The sequence below is a fragment of the Saccoglossus kowalevskii genome, chromosome 7, assembly GCF_978046115.1.
Source record: "Saccoglossus kowalevskii chromosome 7, keSacKowa6.1, whole genome shotgun sequence".
NCBI lineage: Eukaryota > Metazoa > Hemichordata > Enteropneusta > Harrimaniidae > Saccoglossus > Saccoglossus kowalevskii.
Window position 1 is genome coordinate 6,417,233 of NC_140647.1, and position 27,971 is coordinate 6,445,203.

The window sequence follows — 27,971 nt, forward strand, 5'->3', positions numbered from 1 at the left end:
CAGAGGGTGGGCTTATACTCAGGGAGGGGCTTATGCTCGGGGAAGTATGGTATTAATGATGACGATGACAACGACGGACAGAAATGTTTCCCTAAATTTACTAATATACCTTTCCCTTCCATCTTTGATGATATGGGCAAGGTAAAAAAAAGATTTCTCTTGATAAACAATTCAAAAATAATTTACATGCACATGACTATATATCGTTTGGAAATATTTGAAATTTGATGATTTGAAGTTCAGTGGAATTGACACGAAAAAATCAGGTATGTTCAGTTATCTGACCCAGATATATTGCAAATACCGGAATACTGTATTTAAATTTACCACAATACTGCAGAATATGACAAAGTATACATGAAGGCAGTAGCACCTTCTTTGAATGTGACATCAATAACCTGGAATGTGGTCAATGTTGTTGACATTATTCATTTCATCTAAAGTGTAGATACATTTTCGAAAAATTGCAAAAAGACTTCTAATAAAATATTGGTGGCAATACAGCTTTACAGCTACAAACTGTCAAAAATTTGAATAAATTTCACAGCAGCCAAGACATTGTTCATACATCATCTGAATTTGTACTTCCAAAGAATTGACATATTACTAGAACTCACCTGAAGGCTCCCTTCCAGCCCTTCCAGCACGATAATCAACAACAAGTTGTTTAACAAGCCTGATGCGCTTATTAACACGTAACCGCACAATGACTTTCCATGCAGCTTGCTGAAACCTTCCTATTGCTCTGTGTCTCAGAACCCATGGATCATTGGTATAAGTATCAAACTTGGCTTCAATGTCAGGTACATAGCCAAGCCTTCGGCGTGTTCGCTTCTGAGTACATGCTGTGCAAGCTCTGTTAAATTCAATGTCAGCCAATGGATCTCCTCTCTGAAACTGATCAAAATAAATAACCACATAAAGTACATGTACAACACCCCCCACCACCCCACAAGTACAGTATGTGTTACACTATGCTATTGTCAAAAGCCCTCACCAGTATAGTATAGACTACTGTTGAATGTTAATGAAATAAAATAATAATAAAACTACAAGCACAGTTGCTAATTTTCAGAAAACTTACATGATATTCACGTTCAGCTTCAACTCTGGCATCAATAATGTCCATTCTAGCAAATGAAGTTATTTGCTCCCGTCCTAAATGCACTTGCCTAATGACAAAGGATTGTGCAAAATGTGAAGGGAATTCAACATTTCCAGTCATATCATATATAGTACCAATCTGATGTAGTGTACAGGCTTTAATTATTTTGGCATAGGGTCAAATGTATGTAGGGCGAAATTAAAAAAAATCACAAAATCAAAGTAAAATAATAAAATAACAAGCCATGCATGGCACAGTCCCCGTTAGTTATCAAATTTAAGATATATAGTTTTGTTTATAGTAATATAGCTGGAATATAACCATGTCAGGAATATGACTTTTTAAAATGATTGAAAATTGAGAGATATTGCTCTGGAACAGCATTCAAAATCAGCCATTTTGAATACATGTATATATATATATAACATGATGTATAACGAATATATAAAATTTGAATATAATCAGTCAAAGCATGTAAGAGATATGGCTCTAGAAGCCCAATCATTAAAACAAAATGGCTGCCAGACAGCCATTTTGAATCTGATCTGAAAAATAAATGATGTGCATCAGGAACCTGTAATGTCTAACATATGTACCAAGTTTGAACGAAATCCATCCATAAATGCTTTATATTTGATGATTTTTTAGCACAAAAATGGCCACCATTTGGCCATTTTGAATAGGATCGTCAAACCAATATATCTGTCTATCTATGACATGATGTATAATGAAAATTTAAAATTTGAATATAATCAGTGAAAGCAAGTCAGAGATATGGCACGAGAACCACATTCATTAAAACAAAATGGCCGCAAGTCGGCCATTTTGAATCTTATCTGAAAAACAAAATTATTTGCATCAAGGTCCCATAATGTCTAATGTATATACCAAGTTTGAACAAAATCCATCTGTAAACAGCCGAGAAATGCTTAATTTTGATGATTTTTTAGCACAAAAATGGCCACCATTCGGCCATCTTGAATCAGATCGTAAAACAAAATGATGTGCATCAAGGACCTATAATGTCTAATGTATATACCAAGTTTGAACAAAATCCATTATTTTGTTAATGGCTGAGAAATGCTTGTTTTTGATGATTTTCAGCACAAAAATGGCCGCTATTCGGCCATCTTGAATCACATCGTGAAACAAATTGACGTGCATATGTATACTATCATGTATGATGTGTGTGTGAAGTTTGATTGTGATTGGTCCAGGCATTTCTAAGATACAGGTCCGGACGCACGCACAGACGCACACACACACGGAGGTCAAAACATAAGTCCCCGTTTTCGGACTGCGTCCGAACAGGGACTAAAAAAGCATTAATAACAAAAGTAATAACAAATAAAATTAAAATAAGTTCATAGCCAAAATAATTAAAGCCAGTACACTACATCAGATTTTAATCAGATTGATATAGTACATAAAAATAGTACAATGTGCCACTATTGAGGAAACCATATAGAATCGTTTTGAGTTGGCCAATGGCATTCTAGAATTTATGTGGTTACATGTATATGCTGTAACCTGGTTAAATGGCAGATCAAAGAACCAACAACAATTATGCTGGGGACAAATTAAGCTACACATATTCACAGCCACAATTTAATTGGTAAAAGTTTTGAACTTCCTGACAGCCATGGTACAAATTTGTTAAACCACAGTCTCTTGTTGGTCACACACATTACACCATAACATGACTGGATTTGTGTTCATGGCTCATATGCCGAAACCATTACATGTCCATGAGTTTACACTTATTTTTCTTAACCTTTTTATGGGAAAAAATAGAAAATACATGTACTGGTCAAAAAATATTACTTTTCTCTACAAGAGACTCTCTCCAATGTCCATTCATGCCACCTCCTTGTTTAGTCACAGTTACATACTGGGGCAGAAGAATACATGATAAATTACATTCCCACTACTCAGTCATTGATAAGCATCTGTATGATCTTACCATCTAAGTTGGTTTCTCCTCTCTGATAAAACATCTTGTTTCACTTCATGTTCAAATAATGCCTCTTTCATCTGCCGTGTGCCTGGACCAGATTCCTTCTTTGCCAACACAGCTGCATGGAGAAAATAAATTAACATGAAAACAAAAAACAAGCCATTGATAATGACACAGTTCATGTTAGTCATTTTTTCAAAGTAATCTCTAAACACTCAACTCATTCAACTTGACAACACATGTCAGCTAACACTTATTGGTCACACAGAGTCATTCAACTAGACCACACATGTCAGCTAACCCTTCTTTGGTCACACACAGTCATTCAACTAGACCACACATGTCAGCTAACCCTTATTGGTCACACACAGTCATTCAACTAGACCACACATGTCAGCTAACCCTTCTTTGGTCACACACAGTCATTCAACTAGACCACACATGTCAGCTAACCCTTATTGGTCACACACAGTCATTCAACTAGACCACACATGTCAGCTAACCCCTTATTGGTCACACACAGTCATTCAACTAGACCACACATGTGAGCTAACCCTTATTTGTCACACACAGTCATTCAACTAGACCACACATGTCAGCTAACCCTTATTTGCCACACACAGTCATTCAACTAGACCACACATGTCAGCTAACCCTTATTTGTCACACACAGTCATTCACCTAGACCACACATGTGAGCTAACCCTTATTGGTCATACACAGTCATTCAACTAGACCACACATGTCAGCTAACCCCTTATTGGTCACACACAGTCATTCAACTAGACCACACATGTCAGCTAACCCCTTATTGGTCACACACAGTCATTCAACTAGACCACACATGTGAGCTAACCCTTATTTGTCACACACAGTCATTCAACTAGACCACACATGTCAGCTAACCCTTATTTGCCACACACAGTCATTCAACTAGACCACACATGTCAGCTAACCCTTATTTGCCACACACAGTCATTCAACTAGACCACACATGTCAGCTAACCCTTATTGGTCACACACAGTCATTCAACTAGACCACACATGTCAGCTAACCCTTCTTTGGTCACACACAGTCATTCAACTAGACCACACATGTCAGCTAACCCTTATTTGCCACACACAGTCATTCAACTAGACCACACATGTCAGCTAACCCTTATTGGTCACACACAGTCATTCAACTAGACCACACATGTCAGCTAACCCTTATTGGTCACACACAGTCATTCAACTAGACCACACATGTCAGCTAACCCTTCTTTGGTCACACACAGTCATTCAACTAGACCACACATGTCAGCTAACCCTTCTTTGGTCACACACAGTCATTCAACTAGACCACACATGTCAGCTAACCCTTCTTTGGTCACACACAGTCATTCAACTAGACTACACATGTCAGCTAACCCTTATTGGTCACACACAGTCATTCAACTAGACCACACATGTCAGCTAACCCTTCTTTGGTCACACACAGTCATTCAACTAGACCACACATGTCAGCTAACCCTTCTTTGGTCACACACAGTCATTCAACTAGACCACACATGTCAGCTAACCCTTATTGGTCACACACAGTCATTCAACTAGACTACACATGTCAGCTAACCCTTCTTTGGTCACACACAGTCATTCAACTAGACCACACATGTCAGCTAACCCTTATTTGCCACACACAGTCATTCAACTAGACCACACATGTCAGCTAACCCTTATTGGTCACACACAGTCATTCAACTAGACCACACATGTCAGCTAACCCTTATTGGTCACACACAGTCATTCAACTAGACCACACATGTCAGCTAACCCTTCTTTGGTCACACACAGTCATTCAACTAGACCACACATGTCAGCTAACCCTTATTTGTCACACACAGTCATTCAACTAGACCACACATGTCAGCTAACCCTTATTGGTCACACACAGTCATTCAACTAGACCACACATGTCAGCTAACCCTTATTGGTCACACACAGTCATTCAACTTGATCACACATGTCAGCTAACCCTTCTTTGGTCACACACAGTCATTCAACTAGACCACACATGTCAGCTAACACTTATTGGTCACACACAGTCATTCAACTTGACCACACATGTCAGCTAACCCTTATTGGTCACACACAGTCATTCAACTAGACCACACATGTCAGCTAACCCTTCTTTGGTCACACACAGTCATTCAACTAGACCACACATGTCAGCTAACCCTTCTTTGGTCACACACAGTCATTCAACTAGACCACACATGTCAGCTAACGCTTATTGGTCACACACAGTCATTCAACTAGACCACACATGTCAGCTGACCCTTATTGGTCACACACAGTCATTCAACTAGACCACACATGTCAGCTAACCCTTCTTTGGTCACACACAGTCATTCAACTAGACCACACATGTCAGCTAACGCTTATTGGTCACACACAGTCATTCAACTAGACCACACATGTCAGCTAACCCTTCTTTGGTCACACACAGTCATTCAACTAGACCACACATGTCAGCTAACGCTTATTGGTCACACACAGTCATTCAACTAGACCACACATGTCAGCTAACCCTTCTTTGGTCACACACAGTCATTCAACTAGACCACACATGTCAGCTAACCCTTATTGGTCACACACAGTCATTCAACTAGACCACACATGTCAGCTAACCCTTATTGGTCACACACAGTCATTCAACTAGACCACACATGTCAGCTAACCCTTCTTTGGTCACACACAGTCATTCAACTAGACCACACATGTCAGCTAACCCTTATTTGTCACACACAGTCATTCAACTAGACCACACATGTCAGCTAACCCTTATTGGTCACACACAGTCATTCAACTAGACCACACATGTCAGCTAACCCTTATTGGTCACACACAGTCATTCAACTTGATCACACATGTCAGCTAACCCTTCTTTGGTCACACACAGTCATTCAACTAGACCACACATGTCAGCTAACACTTATTGGTCACACACAGTCATTCAACTTGACCACACATGTCAGCTAACCCTTATTGGTCACACACAGTCATTCAACTAGACCACACATGTCAGCTAACCCTTCTTTGGTCACACACAGTCATTCAACTAGACCACACATGTCAGCTAACCCTTCTTTGGTCACACACAGTCATTCAACTAGACCACACATGTCAGCTAACGCTTATTGGTCACACACAGTCATTCAACTAGACCACACATGTCAGCTGACCCTTATTGGTCACACACAGTCATTCAACTAGACCACACATGTCAGCTAACCCTTCTTTGGTCACACACAGTCATTCAACTAGACCACACATGTCAGCTAACGCTTATTGGTCACACACAGTCATTCAACTAGACCACACATGTCAGCTAACCCTTCTTTGGTCACACACAGTCATTCAACTAGACCACACATGTCAGCTAACGCTTATTGGTCACACACAGTCATTCAACTAGACCACACATGTCAGCTAACCCTTCTTTGGTCACACACAGTCATTCAACTAGACCACACATGTCAGCTAACCCTTATTGGTCACACACAGTCATTCAACTAGACCACACATGTCAGCTAACCCCTTATTGGTCACACACAGTCATTCAACTAGACCACACATGTGAGCTAACCCTTATTTGTCACACACAGTCATTCAACTAGACCACACATGTCAGCTAACCCTTATTTGCCACACACAGTCATTCAACTAGACCACACATGTCAGCTAACCCTTATTTGTCACACACAGTCATTCACCTAGACCACACATGTGAGCTAACCCTTATTGGTCATACACAGTCATTCAACTAGACCACACATGTCAGCTAACCCCTTATTGGTCACACACAGTCATTCAACTAGACCACACATGTCAGCTAACCCCTTATTGGTCACACACAGTCATTCAACTAGACCACACATGTGAGCTAACCCTTTTTTGTCACACACAGTCATTCAACTAGACCACACATGTCAGCTAACCCTTATTTGCCACACACAGTCATTCAACTAGACCACACATGTCAGCTAACCCTTATTTGCCACACACAGTCATTCAACTAGACCACACATGTCAGCTAACCCTTATTGGTCACACACAGTCATTCAACTAGACCACACATGTCAGCTAACCCTTCTTTGGTCACACACAGTCATTCAACTAGACCACACATGTCAGCTAACCCTTATTTGCCACACACAGTCATTCAACTAGACCACACATGTCAGCTAACCCTTATTGGTCACACACAGTCATTCAACTAGACCACACATGTCAGCTAACCCTTATTGGTCACACACAGTCATTCAACTAGACCACACATGTCAGCTAACCCTTCTTTGGTCACACACAGTCATTCAACTAGACCACACATGTCAGCTAACCCTTCTTTGGTCACACACAGTCATTCAACTAGACCACACATGTCAGCTAACCCTTCTTTGGTCACACACAGTCATTCAACTAGACTACACATGTCAGCTAACCCTTATTGGTCACACACAGTCATTCAACTAGACCACACATGTCAGCTAACCCTTCTTTGGTCACACACAGTCATTCAACTAGACCACACATGTCAGCTAACCCTTCTTTGGTCACACACAGTCATTCAACTAGACCACACATGTCAGCTAACCCTTATTGGTCACACACAGTCATTCAACTAGACTACACATGTCAGCTAACCCTTCTTTGGTCACACACAGTCATTCAACTAGACCACACATGTCAGCTAACCCTTATTTGCCACACACAGTCATTCAACTAGACCACACATGTCAGCTAACCCTTATTGGTCACACACAGTCATTCAACTAGACCACACATGTCAGCTAACCCTTATTGGTCACACACAGTCATTCAACTAGACCACACATGTCAGCTAACCCTTCTTTGGTCACACACAGTCATTCAACTAGACCACACATGTCAGCTAACCCTTATTTGTCACACACAGTCATTCAACTAGACCACACATGTCAGCTAACCCTTATTGGTCACACACAGTCATTCAACTAGACCACACATGTCAGCTAACCCTTATTGGTCACACACAGTCATTCAACTTGATCACACATGTCAGCTAACCCTTCTTTGGTCACACACAGTCATTCAACTAGACCACACATGTCAGCTAACACTTATTGGTCACACACAGTCATTCAACTTGACCACACATGTCAGCTAACCCTTATTGGTCACACACAGTCATTCAACTGGACCACACATGTCAGCTAACCCTTCTTTGGTCACACACAGTCATTCAACTAGACCACACATGTCAGCTAACCCTTCTTTGGTCACACACAGTCATTCAACTAGACCACACATGTCAGCTAACGCTTATTGGTCACACACAGTCATTCAACTAGACCACACATGTCAGCTGACCCTTATTGGTCACACACAGTCATTCAACTAGACCACACATGTCAGCTAACCCTTCTTTGGTCACACACAGTCATTCAACTAGACCACACATGTCAGCTAACGCTTATTGGTCACACACAGTCATTCAACTAGACCACACATGTCAGCTAACCCTTCTTTGGTCACACACAGTCATTCAACTAGACCACACATGTCAGCTAACGCTTATTGGTCACACACAGTCATTCAACTAGACCACACATGTCAGCTAACCCTTATTGGTCACACACAGTCATTCAACTAGACCACACATGTCAGCTAACCCTTCTTTGGTCACACACAGTCATTCAACTAGACCACACATGTCAGCCTACCCTTCTTTGGTCACACACAGTCATTCAACTAGACCACACATGTCAGCTAACGCTTATTGGTCACACACAGTCATTCAACTAGACCACACATGTCAGCTGACCCTTATTGGTCACACACAGTCATTCAACTAGACCACACATGTCAGCTAACCCTTATTGGTCACACACAGTCATTCAACTAGACCACACATGTCAGCTAACCTTTCTTTGGTCACACACAGTCATTCAACTAGACCACACATGTCAGCTAACCTTTCTTTGGTCACACACAGTCATTCAACTAGACCACACATGTCAGCTAACCCTTCTTTGGTCACACACAGTCATTCAACTAAACCACACATGTCAGCTAACCCTTCTTTGGTCACACACAGTCATTCAACTAGACCACACATGTCAGCTAACCCTTATTGGTCACACACAGTCATTCAACTAGATCACACATGTCAGCTAACCCTTCTTTGGTCACACACAGTCATTCAACTAGACCACACATGTCAGCTAACGCTTATTGGTCACACACAGTCATTCAACTAGACCACACATGTCAGCTAACCCTTCTTTGGTCACACACACTCATTCAACTTGACCACACATGTCAGCTAACCCTTATTGGTCACACACAGTCATTCAACTAGATCACACATGTCAGCTAACCCTTCTTTGGTCACACACAGTCATTCAACTAGACCACACATGTCAGCTAACCCTTATTGGTCACACACAGTCATTCAACTAGACCACACATGTCAGCTAACCCTTCTTTAGTCACACACAGTCATTCAACTAGACCACACATGTCAGCTAACCCTTCTTGGTCACACACAGTCATTCAACTAGACTACACATGTCAGCTAACCCTTATTGGTCACACACAGTCATTCAACTAGACCACACATGACAGCTAACCCTTCTTTGGTCACACACAGTCATTCAACTAGACCACACATGTCAGCTAACCCTTCCTTGGTCACACACAGTCATTCAACTAGACCACACATGTCAGCTAACCCTTCTTGGTCACACACAGTCATTCAACTAGACTACACATGTCAGCTAACCCTTATTTGTCACACACAGTCATTCAACTAGACCACACATGTCAGCTAACCCTTATTTGTCACACACAGTCATTCAACTAGACCACACATGTCAGCTAACCCTTATTGGTCACACACAGTCATTCAACTAGATCACACATGTCAGCTAACCCTTCTTTGGTCACACACAGTCATTCAACTAGACCACACATGTCAGCTAACCCTTATTTGTCACACACAGTCATTCAACTAGACCACACATGTCAGCTAACCCTTATTTGTCACACACAGTCATTCAACTAGACCACACATGTCAGCTAACCCTTATTGGTCACACACAGTCATTCAACTAGATCACACATGTCAGCTAACCCTTCTTTGGTCACACACAGTCATTCAACTTGATCACACATGTCAGCTAACCCTTCTTTGGTCACACAGTCATTCAACTAGACCACACATGTCAGCTAACCCTTATTGGTCACACACAGTCATTCAACTTGACCACACATGTCAGCTAACGCTTATTGGTCACACACAGTCATTCAACTAGACCACACATGTCAGCTGACCCTTATTGGTCACACACAGTCATTCAACTAGACCACACATGTCAGCTAACCCTTATTGGTCACACACAGTCATTCAACTAGACCACACATGTCAGCTAACCTTTCTTTGGTCACACACAGTCATTCAACTAGACCACACATGTCAGCTAACCCTTCTTTGGTCACACACAGTCATTCAACTAGACCACACATGTCAGCTAACCCTTATTGGTCACACACAGTCATTCAACTAGACCACACATGTCAGCTAACCTTTCTTTGGTCACACACAGTCATTCAACTAGACCACACATGTCAGCTAACCCTTCTTTGGTCACACACAGTCATTCAACTAAACCACACATGTCAGCTAACCCTTCTTTGGTCACACACAGTCATTCAACTAGACCACACATGTCAGCTAACCCTTATTGGTCACACACAGTCATTCAACTAGATCACACATGTCAGCTAACCCTTCTTTGGTCACACACAGTCATTCAACTAGACCACACATGTCAGCTAACCCTTATTGGTCACACACAGTCATTCAACTAGACCACACATGTCAGCTAACCCTTCTTTGGTCACACACAGTCATTCAACTAGACCACACATGTCAGCTAACCCTTATTGGTCACACACAGTCATTCAACTAGACTACACATGTCAGCTAACCCTTATTGGTCACACACAGTCATTCAACTAGACCACACATGACAGCTAACCCTTCTTTGGTCACACACAGTCATTCAACTAGACCACACATGTCAGCTAACCCTTCCTTGGTCACACACAGTCATTCAACTAGACCACACATGTCAGCTAACCCTTCTTGGTCACACACAGTCATTCAACTAGACCACACATGTCAGCTAACCCTTATTTGTCACACACAGTCATTCAACTAGACCACAAATGTCAGCTAACCCTTATTTGTCACACACAGTCATTCAACTAGACCACACATGTCAGCTAACCCTTATTGGTCACACACAGTCATTCAACTAGATCACACATGTCAGCTAACCCTTCTTTGGTCACACACAGTCATTCAACTAGACCACACATGTCAGCTAACCCTTATTGGTCACACACAGTCATTCAACTAGACCACACATGTCAGCTAACCCTTCTTTGGTCACACAGTCATTCAACTAGACCACACATGTCAGCTAACCCTTCTTTGGTCACACACAGTCATTCAACTAGACCACACATGTCAGCTAACCCTTATTGGTCACACACAGTCATTCAACTAGACCACACATGTCAGCTAACCCTTATTTGCCACACACAGTCATTCAACTAGACCACACATGTGAGCTAACCCTTATTTGTCACACACAGTCATTCAACTAGACCACACATGTCAGCTAACCCTTCTTTGGTCACACACAGTCATTCAACTAGACCACACATGTCAGCTAACCCTTCTTTGGTCACACAGTCATTCAACTAGACCACACATGTCAGCTAACCCTTCTTTGGTCACACACAGTCATTCAACTAGACCACACATGTCAGCTAACCTTTCTTTGGTCACACACAGTCATTCAACTAGACCACACATGTCAGCTAACCCTTATTGGTCACACACAGTCATTCAACTAGACCACACATGTCAGCTAACCCTTATTTGTCACACACAGTCATTCAACTAGACCACACATGTCAGCTAACCCTTATTTGTCACACACAGTCATTCAACTAGACCACACATGTCAGCTAATCCTTATTTGCCACACACAGTCATTCAACTTGACCACACATGTCAGCTAACCCCTTACTGGTCACACACAGTCATTCAACTAGACCACACATGTCAGCTAACCCTTCTTTGGTCACACACAGTCATTCAACTAGACCACACATGTCAGCTTTGGTCACACACAGTCATTCAACTAGACCACACATGTCAGCTAACCCTTATTTGCCACACACAGTCATTCAACTTGACCACACATGTCAGCTAACCTTTCTTTGGTCACACACAGTCATTCAACTAGACCACACATGTCAGCTAACCCTTATTGGTCACACACAGTCATTCAACTAGACCACACATGTCAGCTAACCCTTATTTGTCACACACAGTCATTCAACTAGACCACACATGTCAGCTAACCCTTATTTGTCACACACAGTCATTCAACTAGACCACACATGTTAGCTAACCCTTATTGGCCACACACAGTCATTCAACTAGACCACACATGTCAGCTAACCCTTCTTTGGTCACACACAGTCATTCAACTAGACCACACATGTCAGCTAATCCTTATTTGCCACACACAGTCATTCAACTTGACCACACATGTCAGCTAACCCCTTACTGGTCACACACAGTCATTCAACTAGACCACACATGTCAGCTAACCCTTCTTTGGTCACACACAGTCATTCAACTAGACCACACATGTCAGCTTTGGTCACACACAGTCATTCAACTAGACCACACATGTCAGCTAACCCTTATTTGCCACACACAGTCATTCAACTTGACCACACATGTCAGCTAACCCCTTACTGGTCACACACAGTCATTCAACTAGACCACACATGTCAGCTAACCCTTCTTTGGTCACACACAGTCATTCAACTTGACCACACATGTCAGCTAACCCCTTACTGGTCACACACAGTCATTCAACTAGACCACACATGTCAGCTAACCCTTCTTTGGTCACACACAGTCATTCAACTAGACCACACATGTCAGCTAACCCTTCTTTGGTCACACACAGTCATTCAACTAGACCACACATGTCAGCTAACCCTTCTTTGGTCACACACAGTCATTCAACTAGACCACACATGTCAGCTAACGCTTATTGGTCACACACAGTCATTCAACTAGACCACACATGTCAGCTGACCCTTATTGGTCACACACAGTCATTCAACTAGACCACACATGTCAGCTAACCCTTCTTTGGTCACACACAGTCATTCAACTAGACCACACATGTCAGCTAACGCTTATTGGTCACACACAGTCATTCAACTAGACCACACATGTCAGCTAACCCTTCTTTGGTCACACACAGTCATTCAACTAGACCACACATGTCAGCTAACGCTTATTGGTCACACACAGTCATTCAACTAGACCACACATGTCAGCTAACCCTTCTTTGGTCACACACAGTCATTCAACTAGACCACACATGTCAGCTAACCCTTATTGGTCACACACAGTCATTCAACTAGACCACACATGTCAGCTAACCCCTTATTGGTCACACACAGTCATTCAACTAGACCACACATGTGAGCTAACCCTTATTTGTCACACACAGTCATTCAACTAGACCACACATGTCAGCTAACCCTTATTTGCCACACACAGTCATTCAACTAGACCACACATGTCAGCTAACCCTTATTTGTCACACACAGTCATTCACCTAGACCACACATGTGAGCTAACCCTTATTGGTCATACACAGTCATTCAACTAGACCACACATGTCAGCTAACCCCTTATTGGTCACACACAGTCATTCAACTAGACCACACATGTCAGCTAACCCCTTATTGGTCACACACAGTCATTCAACTAGACCACACATGTGAGCTAACCCTTTTTTGTCACACACAGTCATTCAACTAGACCACACATGACAGCTAACCCTTATTTGCCACACACAGTCATTCAACTAGACCACACATGTCAGCTAACCCTTATTTGCCACACACAGTCATTCAACTAGACCACACATGTCAGCTAACCCTTATTGGTCACACACAGTCATTCAACTAGACCACACATGTCAGCTAACCCTTCTTTGGTCACACACAGTCATTCAACTAGACCACACATGTCAGCTAACCCTTATTTGCCACACACAGTCATTCAACTAGACCACACATGTCAGCTAACCCTTATTGGTCACACACAGTCATTCAACTAGACCACACATGTCAGCTAACCCTTATTGGTCACACACAGTCATTCAACTAGACCACACATGTCAGCTAACCCTTCTTTGGTCACACACAGTCATTCAACTAGACCACACATGTCAGCTAACCCTTCTTTGGTCACACACAGTCATTCAACTAGACCACACATGTCAGCTAACCCTTCTTTGGTCACACACAGTCATTCAACTAGACTACACATGTCAGCTAACCCTTATTGGTCACACACAGTCATTCAACTAGACCACACATGTCAGCTAACCCTTCTTTGGTCACACACAGTCATTCAACTAGACCACACATGTCAGCTAACCCTTCTTTGGTCACACACAGTCATTCAACTAGACCACACATGTCAGCTAACCCTTATTGGTCACACACAGTCATTCAACTAGACTACACATGTCAGCTAACCCTTCTTTGGTCACACACAGTCATTCAACTAGACCACACATGTCAGCTAACCCTTATTTGCCACACACAGTCATTCAACTAGACCACACATGTCAGCTAACCCTTATTGGTCACACACAGTCATTCAACTAGACCACACATGTCAGCTAACCCTTATTGGTCACACACAGTCATTCAACTAGACCACACATGTCAGCTAACCCTTCTTTGGTCACACACAGTCATTCAACTAGACCACACATGTCAGCTAACCCTTATTTGTCACACACAGTCATTCAACTAGACCACACATGTCAGCTAACCCTTATTGGTCACACACAGTCATTCAACTAGACCACACATGTCAGCTAACCCTTATTGGTCACACACAGTCATTCAACTTGATCACACATGTCAGCTAACCCTTCTTTGGTCACACACAGTCATTCAACTAGACCACACATGTCAGCTAACACTTATTGGTCACACACAGTCATTCAACTTGACCACACATGTCAGCTAACCCTTATTGGTCACACACAGTCATTCAACTGGACCACACATGTCAGCTAACCCTTCTTTGGTCACACACAGTCATTCAACTAGACCACACATGTCAGCTAACCCTTCTTTGGTCACACACAGTCATTCAACTAGACCACACATGTCAGCTAACGCTTATTGGTCACACACAGTCATTCAACTAGACCACACATGTCAGCTGACCCTTATTGGTCACACACAGTCATTCAACTAGACCACACATGTCAGCTAACCCTTCTTTGGTCACACACAGTCATTCAACTAGACCACACATGTCAGCTAACGCTTATTGGTCACACACAGTCATTCAACTAGACCACACATGTCAGCTAACCCTTCTTTGGTCACACACAGTCATTCAACTAGACCACACATGTCAGCTAACGCTTATTGGTCACACACAGTCATTCAACTAGACCACACATGTCAGCTAACCCTTATTGGTCACACACAGTCATTCAACTAGACCACACATGTCAGCTAACCCTTCTTTGGTCACACACAGTCATTCAACTAGACCACACATGTCAGCTAACCCTTCTTTGGTCACACACAGTCATTCAACTAGACCACACATGTCAGCTAACCCTTATTGGTCACACACAGTCATTCAACTAGACCACACATGTCAGCTGACCCTTATTGGTCACACACAGTCATTCAACTAGACCACACATGTCAGCTAACCCTTCTTTGGTCACACACAGTCATTCAACTAGACCACACATGTCAGCTAACCCTTCTTTGGTCACACACAGTCATTCAACTAGACCACACATGTCAGCTAACGCTTATTGGTCACACACAGTCATTCAACTAGACCACACATGTCAGCTGACCCTTATTGGTCACACACAGTCATTCAACTAGACCACACATGTCAGCTAACCCTTATTGGTCACACACAGTCATTCAACTAGACCACACATGTCAGCTAACCTTTCTTTGGTCACACACAGTCATTCAACTAGACCACACATGTCAGCTAACCTTTCTTTGGTCACACACAGTCATTCAACTAGACCACACATGTCAGCTAACCCTTCTTTGGTCACACACAGTCATTCAACTAAACCACACATGTCAGCTAACCCTTCTTTGGTCACACACAGTCATTCAACTAGACCACACATGTCAGCTAACCCTTATTGGTCACACACAGTCATTCAACTAGATCACACATGTCAGCTAACCCTTCTTTGGTCACACACAGTCATTCAACTAGACCACACATGTCAGCTAACGCTTATTGGTCACACACAGTCATTCAACTAGACCACACATGTCAGCTAATCCTTATTTGCCACACACAGTCATTCAACTTGACCACACATGTCAGCTAACCCCTTACTGGTCACACACAGTCATTCAACTAGACCACACATGTCAGCTAACCCTTCTTTGGTCACACACAGTCATTCAACTAGACCACACATGTCAGCTTTGGTCACACACAGTCATTCAACTAGACCACACATGTCAGCTAACCCTTATTTGCCACACACAGTCATTCAACTTGACCACACATGTCAGCTAACCCCTTACTGGTCACACACAGTCATTCAACTAGACCACACATGTCAGCTAACCCTTCTTTGGTCACACACAGTCATTCAACTTGACCACACATGTCAGCTAACCCCTTACTGGTCACACACAGTCATTCAACTAGACCACACATGTCAGCTAACCCTTCTTTGGTCACACACAGTCATTCAACTAGACCACACATGTCAGCTAACCCTTCTTTGGTCACACACAGTCATTCAACTAGACCACACATGTCAGCTAACCCTTCTTTGGTCACACACAGTCATTCAACTAGACCACACATGTCAGCTAACGCTTATTGGTCACACACAGTCATTCAACTAGACCACACATGTCAGCTGACCCTTATTGGTCACACACAGTCATTCAACTAGACCACACATGTCAGCTAACCCTTCTTTGGTCACACACAGTCATTCAACTAGACCACACATGTCAGCTAACGCTTATTGGTCACACACAGTCATTCAACTAGACCACACATGTCAGCTAACCCTTCTTTGGTCACACACAGTCATTCAACTAGACCACACATGTCAGCTAACGCTTATTGGTCACACACAGTCATTCAACTAGACCACACATGTCAGCTAACCCTTCTTTGGTCACACACAGTCATTCAACTAGACCACACATGTCAGCTAACCCTTATTGGTCACACACAGTCATTCAACTAGACCACACATGTCAGCTAACCCCTTATTGGTCACACACAGTCATTCAACTAGACCACACATGTGAGCTAACCCTTATTTGTCACACACAGTCATTCAACTAGACCACACATGTCAGCTAACCCTTATTTGCCACACACAGTCATTCAACTAGACCACACATGTCAGCTAACCCTTATTTGTCACACACAGTCATTCACCTAGACCACACATGTGAGCTAACCCTTATTGGTCATACACAGTCATTCAACTAGACCACACATGTCAGCTAACCCCTTATTGGTCACACACAGTCATTCAACTAGACCACACATGTCAGCTAACCCCTTATTGGTCACACACAGTCATTCAACTAGACCACACATGTGAGCTAACCCTTTTTTGTCACACACAGTCATTCAACTAGACCACACATGTCAGCTAACCCTTATTTGCCACACACAGTCATTCAACTAGACCACACATGTCAGCTAACCCTTATTTGCCACACACAGTCATTCAACTAGACCACACATGTCAGCTAACCCTTATTGGTCACACACAGTCATTCAACTAGACCACACATGTCAGCTAACCCTTCTTTGGTCACACACAGTCATTCAACTAGACCACACATGTCAGCTAACCCTTATTTGCCACACACAGTCATTCAACTAGACCACACATGTCAGCTAACCCTTATTGGTCACACACAGTCATTCAACTAGACCACACATGTCAGCTAACCCTTATTGGTCACACACAGTCATTCAACTAGACCACACATGTCAGCTAACCCTTCTTTGGTCACACACAGTCATTCAACTAGACCACACATGTCAGCTAACCCTTCTTTGGTCACACACAGTCATTCAACTAGACCACACATGTCAGCTAACCCTTCTTTGGTCACACACAGTCATTCAACTAGACTACACATGTCAGCTAACCCTTATTGGTCACACACAGTCATTCAACTAGACCACACATGTCAGCTAACCCTTCTTTGGTCACACACAGTCATTCAACTAGACCACACATGTCAGCTAACCCTTCTTTGGTCACACACAGTCATTCAACTAGACCACACATGTCAGCTAACCCTTATTGGTCACACACAGTCATTCAACTAGACTACACATGTCAGCTAACCCTTCTTTGGTCACACACAGTCATTCAACTAGACCACACATGTCAGCTAACCCTTATTTGCCACACACAGTCATTCAACTAGACCACACATGTCAGCTAACCCTTATTGGTCACACACAGTCATTCAACTAGACCACACATGTCAGCTAACCCTTATTGGTCACACACAGTCATTCAACTAGACCACACATGTCAGCTAACCCTTCTTTGGTCACACACAGTCATTCAACTAGACCACACATGTCAGCTAACCCTTATTTGTCACACACAGTCATTCAACTAGACCACACATGACAGCTAACCCTTATTGGTCACACACAGTCATTCAACTAGACCACACATGTCAGCTAACCCTTATTGGTCACACACAGTCATTCAACTTGATCACACATGTCAGCTAACCCTTCTTTGGTCACACACAGTCATTCAACTAGACCACACATGTCAGCTAACACTTATTGGTCACACACAGTCATTCAACTTGACCACACATGTCAGCTAACCCTTATTGGTCACACACAGTCATTCAACTGGACCACACATGTCAGCTAACCCTTCTTTGGTCACACACAGTCATTCAACTAGACCACACATGTCAGCTAACCCTTCTTTGGTCACACACAGTCATTCAACTAGACCACACATGTCAGCTAACGCTTATTGGTCACACACAGTCATTCAACTAGACCACACATGTCAGCTGACCCTTATTGGTCACACACAGTCATTCAACTAGACCACACATGTCAGCTAACCCTTCTTTGGTCACACACAGTCATTCAACTAGACCACACATGTCAGCTAACGCTTATTGGTCACACACAGTCATTCAACTAGACCACACATGTCAGCTAACCCTTCTTTGGTCACACACAGTCATTCAACTAGACCACACATGTCAGCTAACGCTTATTGGTCACACACAGTCATTCAACTAGACCACACATGTCAGCTAACCCTTATTGGTCACACACAGTCATTCAACTAGACCACACATGTCAGCTAACCCTTCTTTGGTCACACACAGTCATTCAACTAGACCACACATGTCAGCTAACCCTTCTTTGGTCACACACAGTCATTCAACTAGACCACACATGTCAGCTAACCCTTATTGGTCACACACAGTCATTCAACTAGACCACACATGTCAGCTGACCCTTATTGGTCACACACAGTCATTCAACTAGACCACACATGTCAGCTAACCCTTCTTTGGTCACACACAGTCATTCAACTAGACCACACATGTCAGCTAACCCTTCTTTGGTCACACACAGTCATTCAACTAGACCACACATGTCAGCTAACGCTTATTGGTCACACACAGTCATTCAACTAGACCACACATGTCAGCTGACCCTTATTGGTCACACACAGTCATTCAACTAGACCACACATGTCAGCTAACCCTTATTGGTCACACACAGTCATTCAACTAGACCACACATGTCAGCTAACCTTTCTTTGGTCACACACAGTCATTCAACTAGACCACACATGTCAGCTAACCTTTCTTTGGTCACACACAGTCATTCAACTAGACCACACATGTCAGCTAACCCTTCTTTGGTCACACACAGTCATTCAACTAAACCACACATGTCAGCTAACCCTTCTTTGGTCACACACAGTCATTCAACTAGACCACACATGTCAGCTAACCCTTATTGGTCACACACAGTCATTCAACTAGATCACACATGTCAGCTAACCCTTCTTTGGTCACACACAGTCATTCAACTAGACCACACATGTCAGCTAACGCTTATTGGTCACACACAGTCATTCAACTAGACCACACATGTCAGCTAACCCTTCTTTGGTCACACACACTCATTCAACTTGACCACACATGTCAGCTAACCCTTATTGGTCACACACAGTCATTCAACTAGATCACACATGTCAGCTAACCCTTCTTTGGTCACACACAGTCATTCAACTAGACCACACATGTCAGCTAACCCTTATTGGTCACACACAGTCATTCAACTAGACCACACATGTCAGCTAACCCTTCTTTAGTCACACACAGTCATTCAACTAGACCACACATGTCAGCTAACCCTTCTTGGTCACACACAGTCATTCAACTAGACTACACATGTCAGCTAACCCTTATTGGTCACACACAGTCATTCAACTAGACCACACATGACAGCTAACCCTTCTTTGGTCACACACAGTCATTCAACTAGACCACACATGTCAGCTAACCCTTCCTTGGTCACACACAGTCATTCAACTAGACCACACATGTCAGCTAACCCTTCTTGGTCACACACAGTCATTCAACTAGACTACACATGTCAGCTAACCCTTATTTGTCACACACAGTCATTCAACTAGACCACACATGTCAGCTAACCCTTATTTGTCACACACAGTCATTCAACTAGACCACACATGTCAGCTAACCCTTATTGGTCACACACAGTCATTCAACTAGATCACACATGTCAGCTAACCCTTCTTTGGTCACACACAGTCATTCAACTAGACCACACATGTCAGCTAACCCTTATTTGTCACACACAGTCATTCAACTAGACCACACATGTCAGCTAACCCTTATTTGTCACACACAGTCATTCAACTAGACCACACATGTCAGCTAACCCTTATTGGTCACACACAGTCATTCAACTAGATCACACATGTCAGCTAACCCTTCTTTGGTCACACACAGTCATTCAACTTGATCACACATGTCAGCTAACCCTTCTTTGGTCACACAGTCATTCAACTAGACCACACATGTCAGCTAACCCTTATTGGTCACACACAGTCATTCAACTTGACCACACATGTCAGCTAACGCTTATTGGTCACACACAGTCATTCAACTAGACCACACATGTCAGCTGACCCTTATTGGTCACACACAGTCATTCAACTAGACCACACATGTCAGCTAACCCTTATTGGTCACACACAGTCATTCAACTAGACCACACATGTCAGCTAACCTTTCTTTGGTCACACACAGTCATTCAACTAGACCACACATGTCAGCTAACCCTTCTTTGGTCACACACAGTCATTCAACTAGACCACACATGTCAGCTAACCCTTATTGGTCACACACAGTCATTCAACTAGACCACACATGTCAGCTAACCTTTCTTTGGTCACACACAGTCATTCAACTAGACCACACATGTCAGCTAACCCTTCTTTGGTCACACACAGTCATTCAACTAAACCACACATGTCAGCTAACCCTTCTTTGGTCACACACAGTCATTCAACTAGACCACACATGTCAGCTAACCCTTATTGGTCACACACAGTCATTCAACTAGATCACACATGTCAGCTAACCCTTCTTTGGTCACACACAGTCATTCAACTAGACCACACATGTCAGCTAACCCTTATTGGTCACACACAGTCATTCAACTAGACCACACATGTCAGCTAACCCTTCTTTGGTCACACACAGTCATTCAACTAGACCACACATGTCAGCTAACCCTTATTGGTCACACACAGTCATTCAACTAGACTACACATGTCAGCTAACCCTTATTGGTCACACACAGTCATTCAACTAGACCACACATGACAGCTAACCCTTCTTTGGTCACACACAGTCATTCAACTAGACCACACATGTCAGCTAACCCTTCCTTGGTCACACACAGTCATTCAACTAGACCACACATGTCAGCTAACCCTTCTTGGTCACACACAGTCATTCAACTAGACCACACATGTCAGCTAACCCTTATTTGTCACACACAGTCATTCAACTAGACCACAAATGTCAGCTAACCCTTATTTGTCACACACAGTCATTCAACTAGACCACACATGTCAGCTAACCCTTATTGGTCACACACAGTCATTCAACTAGATCACACATGTCAGCTAACCCTTCTTTGGTCACACACAGTCATTCAACTAGACCACACATGTCAGCTAACCCTTATTGGTCACACACAGTCATTCAACTAGACCACACATGTCAGCTAACCCTTCTTTGGTCACACAGTCATTCAACTAGACCACACATGTCAGCTAACCCTTCTTTGGTCACACACAGTCATTCAACTAGACCACACATGTCAGCTAACCCTTATTGGTCACACACAGTCATTCAACTAGACCACACATGTCAGCTAACCCTTATTTGCCACACACAGTCATTCAACTAGACCACACATGTGAGCTAACCCTTATTTGTCACACACAGTCATTCAACTAGACCACACATGTCAGCTAACCCTTCTTTGGTCACACACAGTCATTCAACTAGACCACACATGTCAGCTAACCCTTCTTTGGTCACACAGTCATTCAACTAGACCACACATGTCAGCTAACCCTTCTTTGGTCACACACAGTCATTCAACTAGACCACACATGTCAGCTAACCTTTCTTTGGTCACACACAGTCATTCAACTAGACCACACATGTCAGCTAACCCTTATTGGTCACACACAGTCATTCAACTAGACCACACATGTCAGCTAACCCTTATTTGTCACACACAGTCATTCAACTAGACCACACATGTCAGCTAACCCTTATTTGTCACACACAGTCATTCAACTAGACCACACATGTTAGCTAACCCTTCTTTGGTCACACACAGTCATTCAACTAGACCACACATGTCAGCTAATCCTTATTTGCCACACACAGTCATTCAACTTGACCACACATGTCAGCTAACCCCTTACTGGTCACACACAGTCATTCAACTAGACCACACATGTCAGCTAACCCTTCTTTGGTCACACACAGTCATTCAACTAGACCACACATGTCAGCTTTGGTCACACACAGTCATTCAACTAGACCACACATGTCAGCTAACCCTTATTTGCCACACACAGTCATTCAACTTGACCACACATGTCAGCTAACCTTTCTTTGGTCACACACAGTCATTCAACTAGACCACACATGTCAGCTAACCCTTATTGGTCACACACAGTCATTCAACTAGACCACACATGTCAGCTAACCCTTATTTGTCACACACAGTCATTCAACTAGACCACACATGTCAGCTAACCCTTATTTGTCACACACAGTCATTCAACTAGACCACACATGTTAGCTAACCCTTCTTTGGTCACACACAGTCATTCAACTAGACCACACATGTCAGCTAATCCTTATTTGCCACACACAGTCATTCAACTTGACCACACATGTCAGCTAACCCCTTACTGGTCACACACAGTCATTCAACTAGACCACACATGTCAGCTAACCCTTCTTTGGTCACACACAGTCATTCAACTAGACCACACATGTCAGCTTTGGTCACACACAGTCATTCAACTAGACCACACATGTCAGCTAACCCTTATTTGCCACACACAGTCATTCAACTTGACCACACATGTCAGCTAACCCCTTACTGGTCACACACAGTCATTCAACTAGACCACACATGTCAGCTAACCCTTCTTTGGTCACACACAGTCATTCAACTTGACCACACATGTCAGCTAACCCCTTACTGGTCACACACAGTCATTCAACTAGACCACACATGTCAGCTAACCCTTCTTTGGTCACACACAGTCATTCAACTAGACCACACATGTCAGCTAACCCTTCTTTGGTCACACACAGTCATTCAACTAGACCACACATGTCAGCTAACCCTTATTGGTCACACAGAGTCATTCAACTAGACCACACATGTCAGCTAACCCCTTATTGGTCACACAGTCATTCAACTAGACCACACATGTCAGCTAACCCTTATTGGTCACACACAGTCATTCAACTAGACCACACATGTCAGCTAACCCTTCTTTAGTCACACATAGTCATTCAACTAGACCACACATGTCAGCTAACCCCTTATTGATCACACACAGTCATTCAACTAGACCACACATGTGAGCTAAACCTTATTTGTCACACACAGTCATTCAACTAGACCACACATGTCAGCTTACCCTTCTTTAGTCACACACATGTCAGCTTACCCTTCTTTAGTCACACACAGTCATTCAACTAGACCACACATGTCAGCTAACCCTTCTTTGGTCACACACAGTCATTCAACTAGATCACACATGTCAGCTAACCCTTCTTTCGTCACACAGTCATTCAACTAGACCACACATGTCAGCTAACCCTTCTTGGTCACACACAGTCATTCAACTAGACCACACATGTCAGCTAACCCTTATTGGTCACACACAGTCATTCAACTAGACTACACATGTCAGCTAACCCTTCTTGGTCACACACAGTCATTCAACTAGACCACACATGTCAGCTAACCCTTCTTTGGTCACACACAGTCATTCAACTAGACCACACATGTCAGCTAACCCTTATTGGCCACACACAGTCAATCTGAGTGGAGGGGACTAGTCAATAATTATTCTAATAAACACGATGTAAACAAAGATGAGGAAAAAGTCAGATTGTGACTTTCAGATAAAACATAGTTGAACTCTGGTGACCTTGCCCTTTGTTATATAATATAATTCCCTGTATCATAGTTTGATTCAATATTAATATGCATTGTCATAATTAATTTTGAATACAAACAAGTTTTGGGGTTGAACCAACAGTGGGGAATCAGTCTACCGAATGTCCTTAAAAGATGTAAATATCTTACAAAAACATTGGTGCCTTATTTGTTTAATTATTTTAAGGGACATAATTTCCAGCTTTATTCAAAGTAGTTCAGATATTTTAGTATAAAAACAAATGTCTCATTGCAAAAAAAAAAAGTGCTGCATTTAGATGTGAATAGATTCATAAAACATGCAAGATAACAGAAAATTTTAGCTGGCTTTAGTCCAAGTATTTTGTACAGGTGTCTGTCAAAAATTAATGATTTACTGAGACAAATATGAACTGCCTCATTGTGTGACTACTGTATTATATGAAAAGTAAAAAAAACACCCTTTATGAATAGCTATCATGTTGCAAGCTCTGCTTTGTATGCAAATCAACTTAAATAGTTAGTTGGTGTTCAGTGGAGGGAGAAGTCAACAGTACTGTTACCTCCTGAGAATCAACATCTTCAAACACTGCAATCTTTGAAGTGTGTTTTTTAAACTAGTATTATAAAAACTCTATCATTCTGTTCTAATAGCTGAAACATATTCCTGTGAGATTTCATTTGTTGAATGAACTGTTTGTCAAATACAGAATACATATATTTTAGAATAATTTTCTTTTTAAAAAGTGGATGAAATGTTTTGCTTTTAATGTATTTTTTATGTATTGTTTTTGATTTGATAACTTCAAACTAAACAGATTTTCTATTAGCTTCAGATCTTGATCAAAGTTAGGCACCCAGTTCATAGGAGTGCTTATATTGATTTTCTGACATCTTGTTTTCTGTAAAGATTTTATTGGTAGGTTTGCAAATGTGTATCAGACTGTGCAATCTCTCCATGAGTTGGTTTTGAAACCCAGTATGGGATTCTGAGATACATTACCAAGGATATTATTACAAGATAAATCATTTGCTTCATTGAACACATACAACAATGCATATTTCCACTGAGATCAGTGACCTTTGATGTGTATCACCAGTGATCAGTCAAGTAGAAACAGTCAAAATATTTTATCAGAGTTTCTCAATTTTTGCATGATATTTTCATACAGGACATCTGTTGGTCAAACTCAGGGAAGCCTTTATACTGATGAATAAGGTGACCAAGTTTGATAAAGTTTGGAATAGAATTAGTAAAAGTTATTATGCACACAATAACAATTATTAACGATGACGACGACGACGACGACGACAACAACAATGACAACGCCGGACAAAATTTTTCCCTTAATATACAGTACAGTTCTCGCGGAAGCTTTGGCTTTTGTGGCATCATTGTCGCCTACGCATGGCTTCATTGTCGCCTCAGCATCGCATCATTGTGGCATCAGCTTCGCGTCATTGAAAATTGAAGCTGTGTTCGCCTCGCTATTTTGTGGCATCATCGTGGCCTCAGCTTCGCAGTCTCATGGCATCAACATGGCATCAGCTTCAAAGTATTGTGACATGAGTATGACCTCATTATTTGCACGCAGAAGGGCAGTAGACAAAAACATGTACAGAAGTTCGATATGTAATCGATTTGAAATTCAAGGCGAATAAAATAATATGATCAAGAGTAAAATGACATTTTAAAAAGATATCTTGTTTAATTATTTTAGTGTTGCGAGTATTGGGCACCAAAAACTTTGCGAAGTACATTACAATCGGCAAGGTGACGAGTTTCATATTGACTGGAAGGAAAATCGTGATAAATTCAAATCACACGATGCAATCGTCGTTCTGATACAACACAATTTGCTGTATACGAAGTGAAACTGTTCTTGTTATAAAATTTACCTTTTTTCGCTCATTTTATTTGCTGCTAGAAGAGCAGATTCAGATTCCTCATTTCGGTGGTATTTTCCTGTGTTTCGTTTAGTTTTAGCCGAGTCCGACCCCATGCCCGGACTACTAAAACATGCAACACACACGTACGCCGCCGGGTGCGTCGGCGTCGTCGCCAGTCATCTTGATACAAAGTTCCAAAACAGGTGCGTACATTTCCAACATATGGTTGTGGTGGCGTCGGTCTGGTAAAATTTGACAACCAATTCTCAAAATTAAGTCACGATCAGTGATCTGAGCTCGATCTATACGTACTTTAAAAGTATTCTCACAAACATATTTTCGAATGAAAACGAGCCATGCCCTGTAAAAAATCGAATAGCGCTTGACATGCAGGAATAATTTATTGGGCTTCAGAAAAAAAAACGTGTCCATTTAGTGTGGCCGTAAATATTTGGTCACCAGCCGATGAACAATTTGAAAATCATGATTCACACGGAAGTCCTTCGATACTGAAAATCATCGACCCCAGTCTGGTTTACCTTATTTCCCAACTTGCAAAACTGATTTGTATCTCAGTCCTGTTTGTTTTGTTTTTTTCTTTTTTTTGAACTGAGGTAAAATCCCATCCGTTTGTCAAAATATACCAATGTTTTCCAGTGAATAATTGCAAAGCCTGTCACAGCACACAAAAAAACTTTGTGAATCGACGATGGAGATTGGATGGTACGACGACCCTTCAATTTGCGTTAAATATGTTTTGTTACAACATCATTGATTGGCTGAGAGTCACCTGATCGGAGCATGACCTGGGTCACAGAACCATATTAGTCCGTATTATCAACAGGACTTTGCGAGAAAACCACACCCACATTTTCAACCATTTTAGCGCGGAAGTTGCCAACAAATGTCGAAAACTCGTGAATTGTATAAATTCGAATAAAATAAAGCTAGCGATTCGTAAGACTGGTTAATAATATATCCCCCGATGCTCTTCGATTTTTTTATTTCAAGGTGAGAAATGGATACTAGTA

At 42.2% G+C, this 27,971-nt stretch overlaps 1 protein-coding gene across 1 annotated transcript in view; it reads right to left on the bottom strand.

Moving 5' to 3' along the window:
- Window positions 1-27,971, bottom strand: part of LOC100367352 (cilia- and flagella-associated protein 221-like) — a 62,013-nt gene that overhangs the window by 19,830 nt on the left and 14,212 nt on the right. Inside the window, exons 7-9 of the mRNA XM_002733056.3 lie at window positions 3,069-3,180; window positions 1,085-1,172; window positions 618-897 (exon numbers count right to left, since the gene is read on the bottom strand). Coding sequence (XP_002733102.2) covers window positions 618-897; window positions 1,085-1,172; window positions 3,069-3,180 — 480 coding nt within the window. The remainder of the gene's footprint in view (window positions 1-617; window positions 898-1,084; window positions 1,173-3,068; window positions 3,181-27,971) is intronic.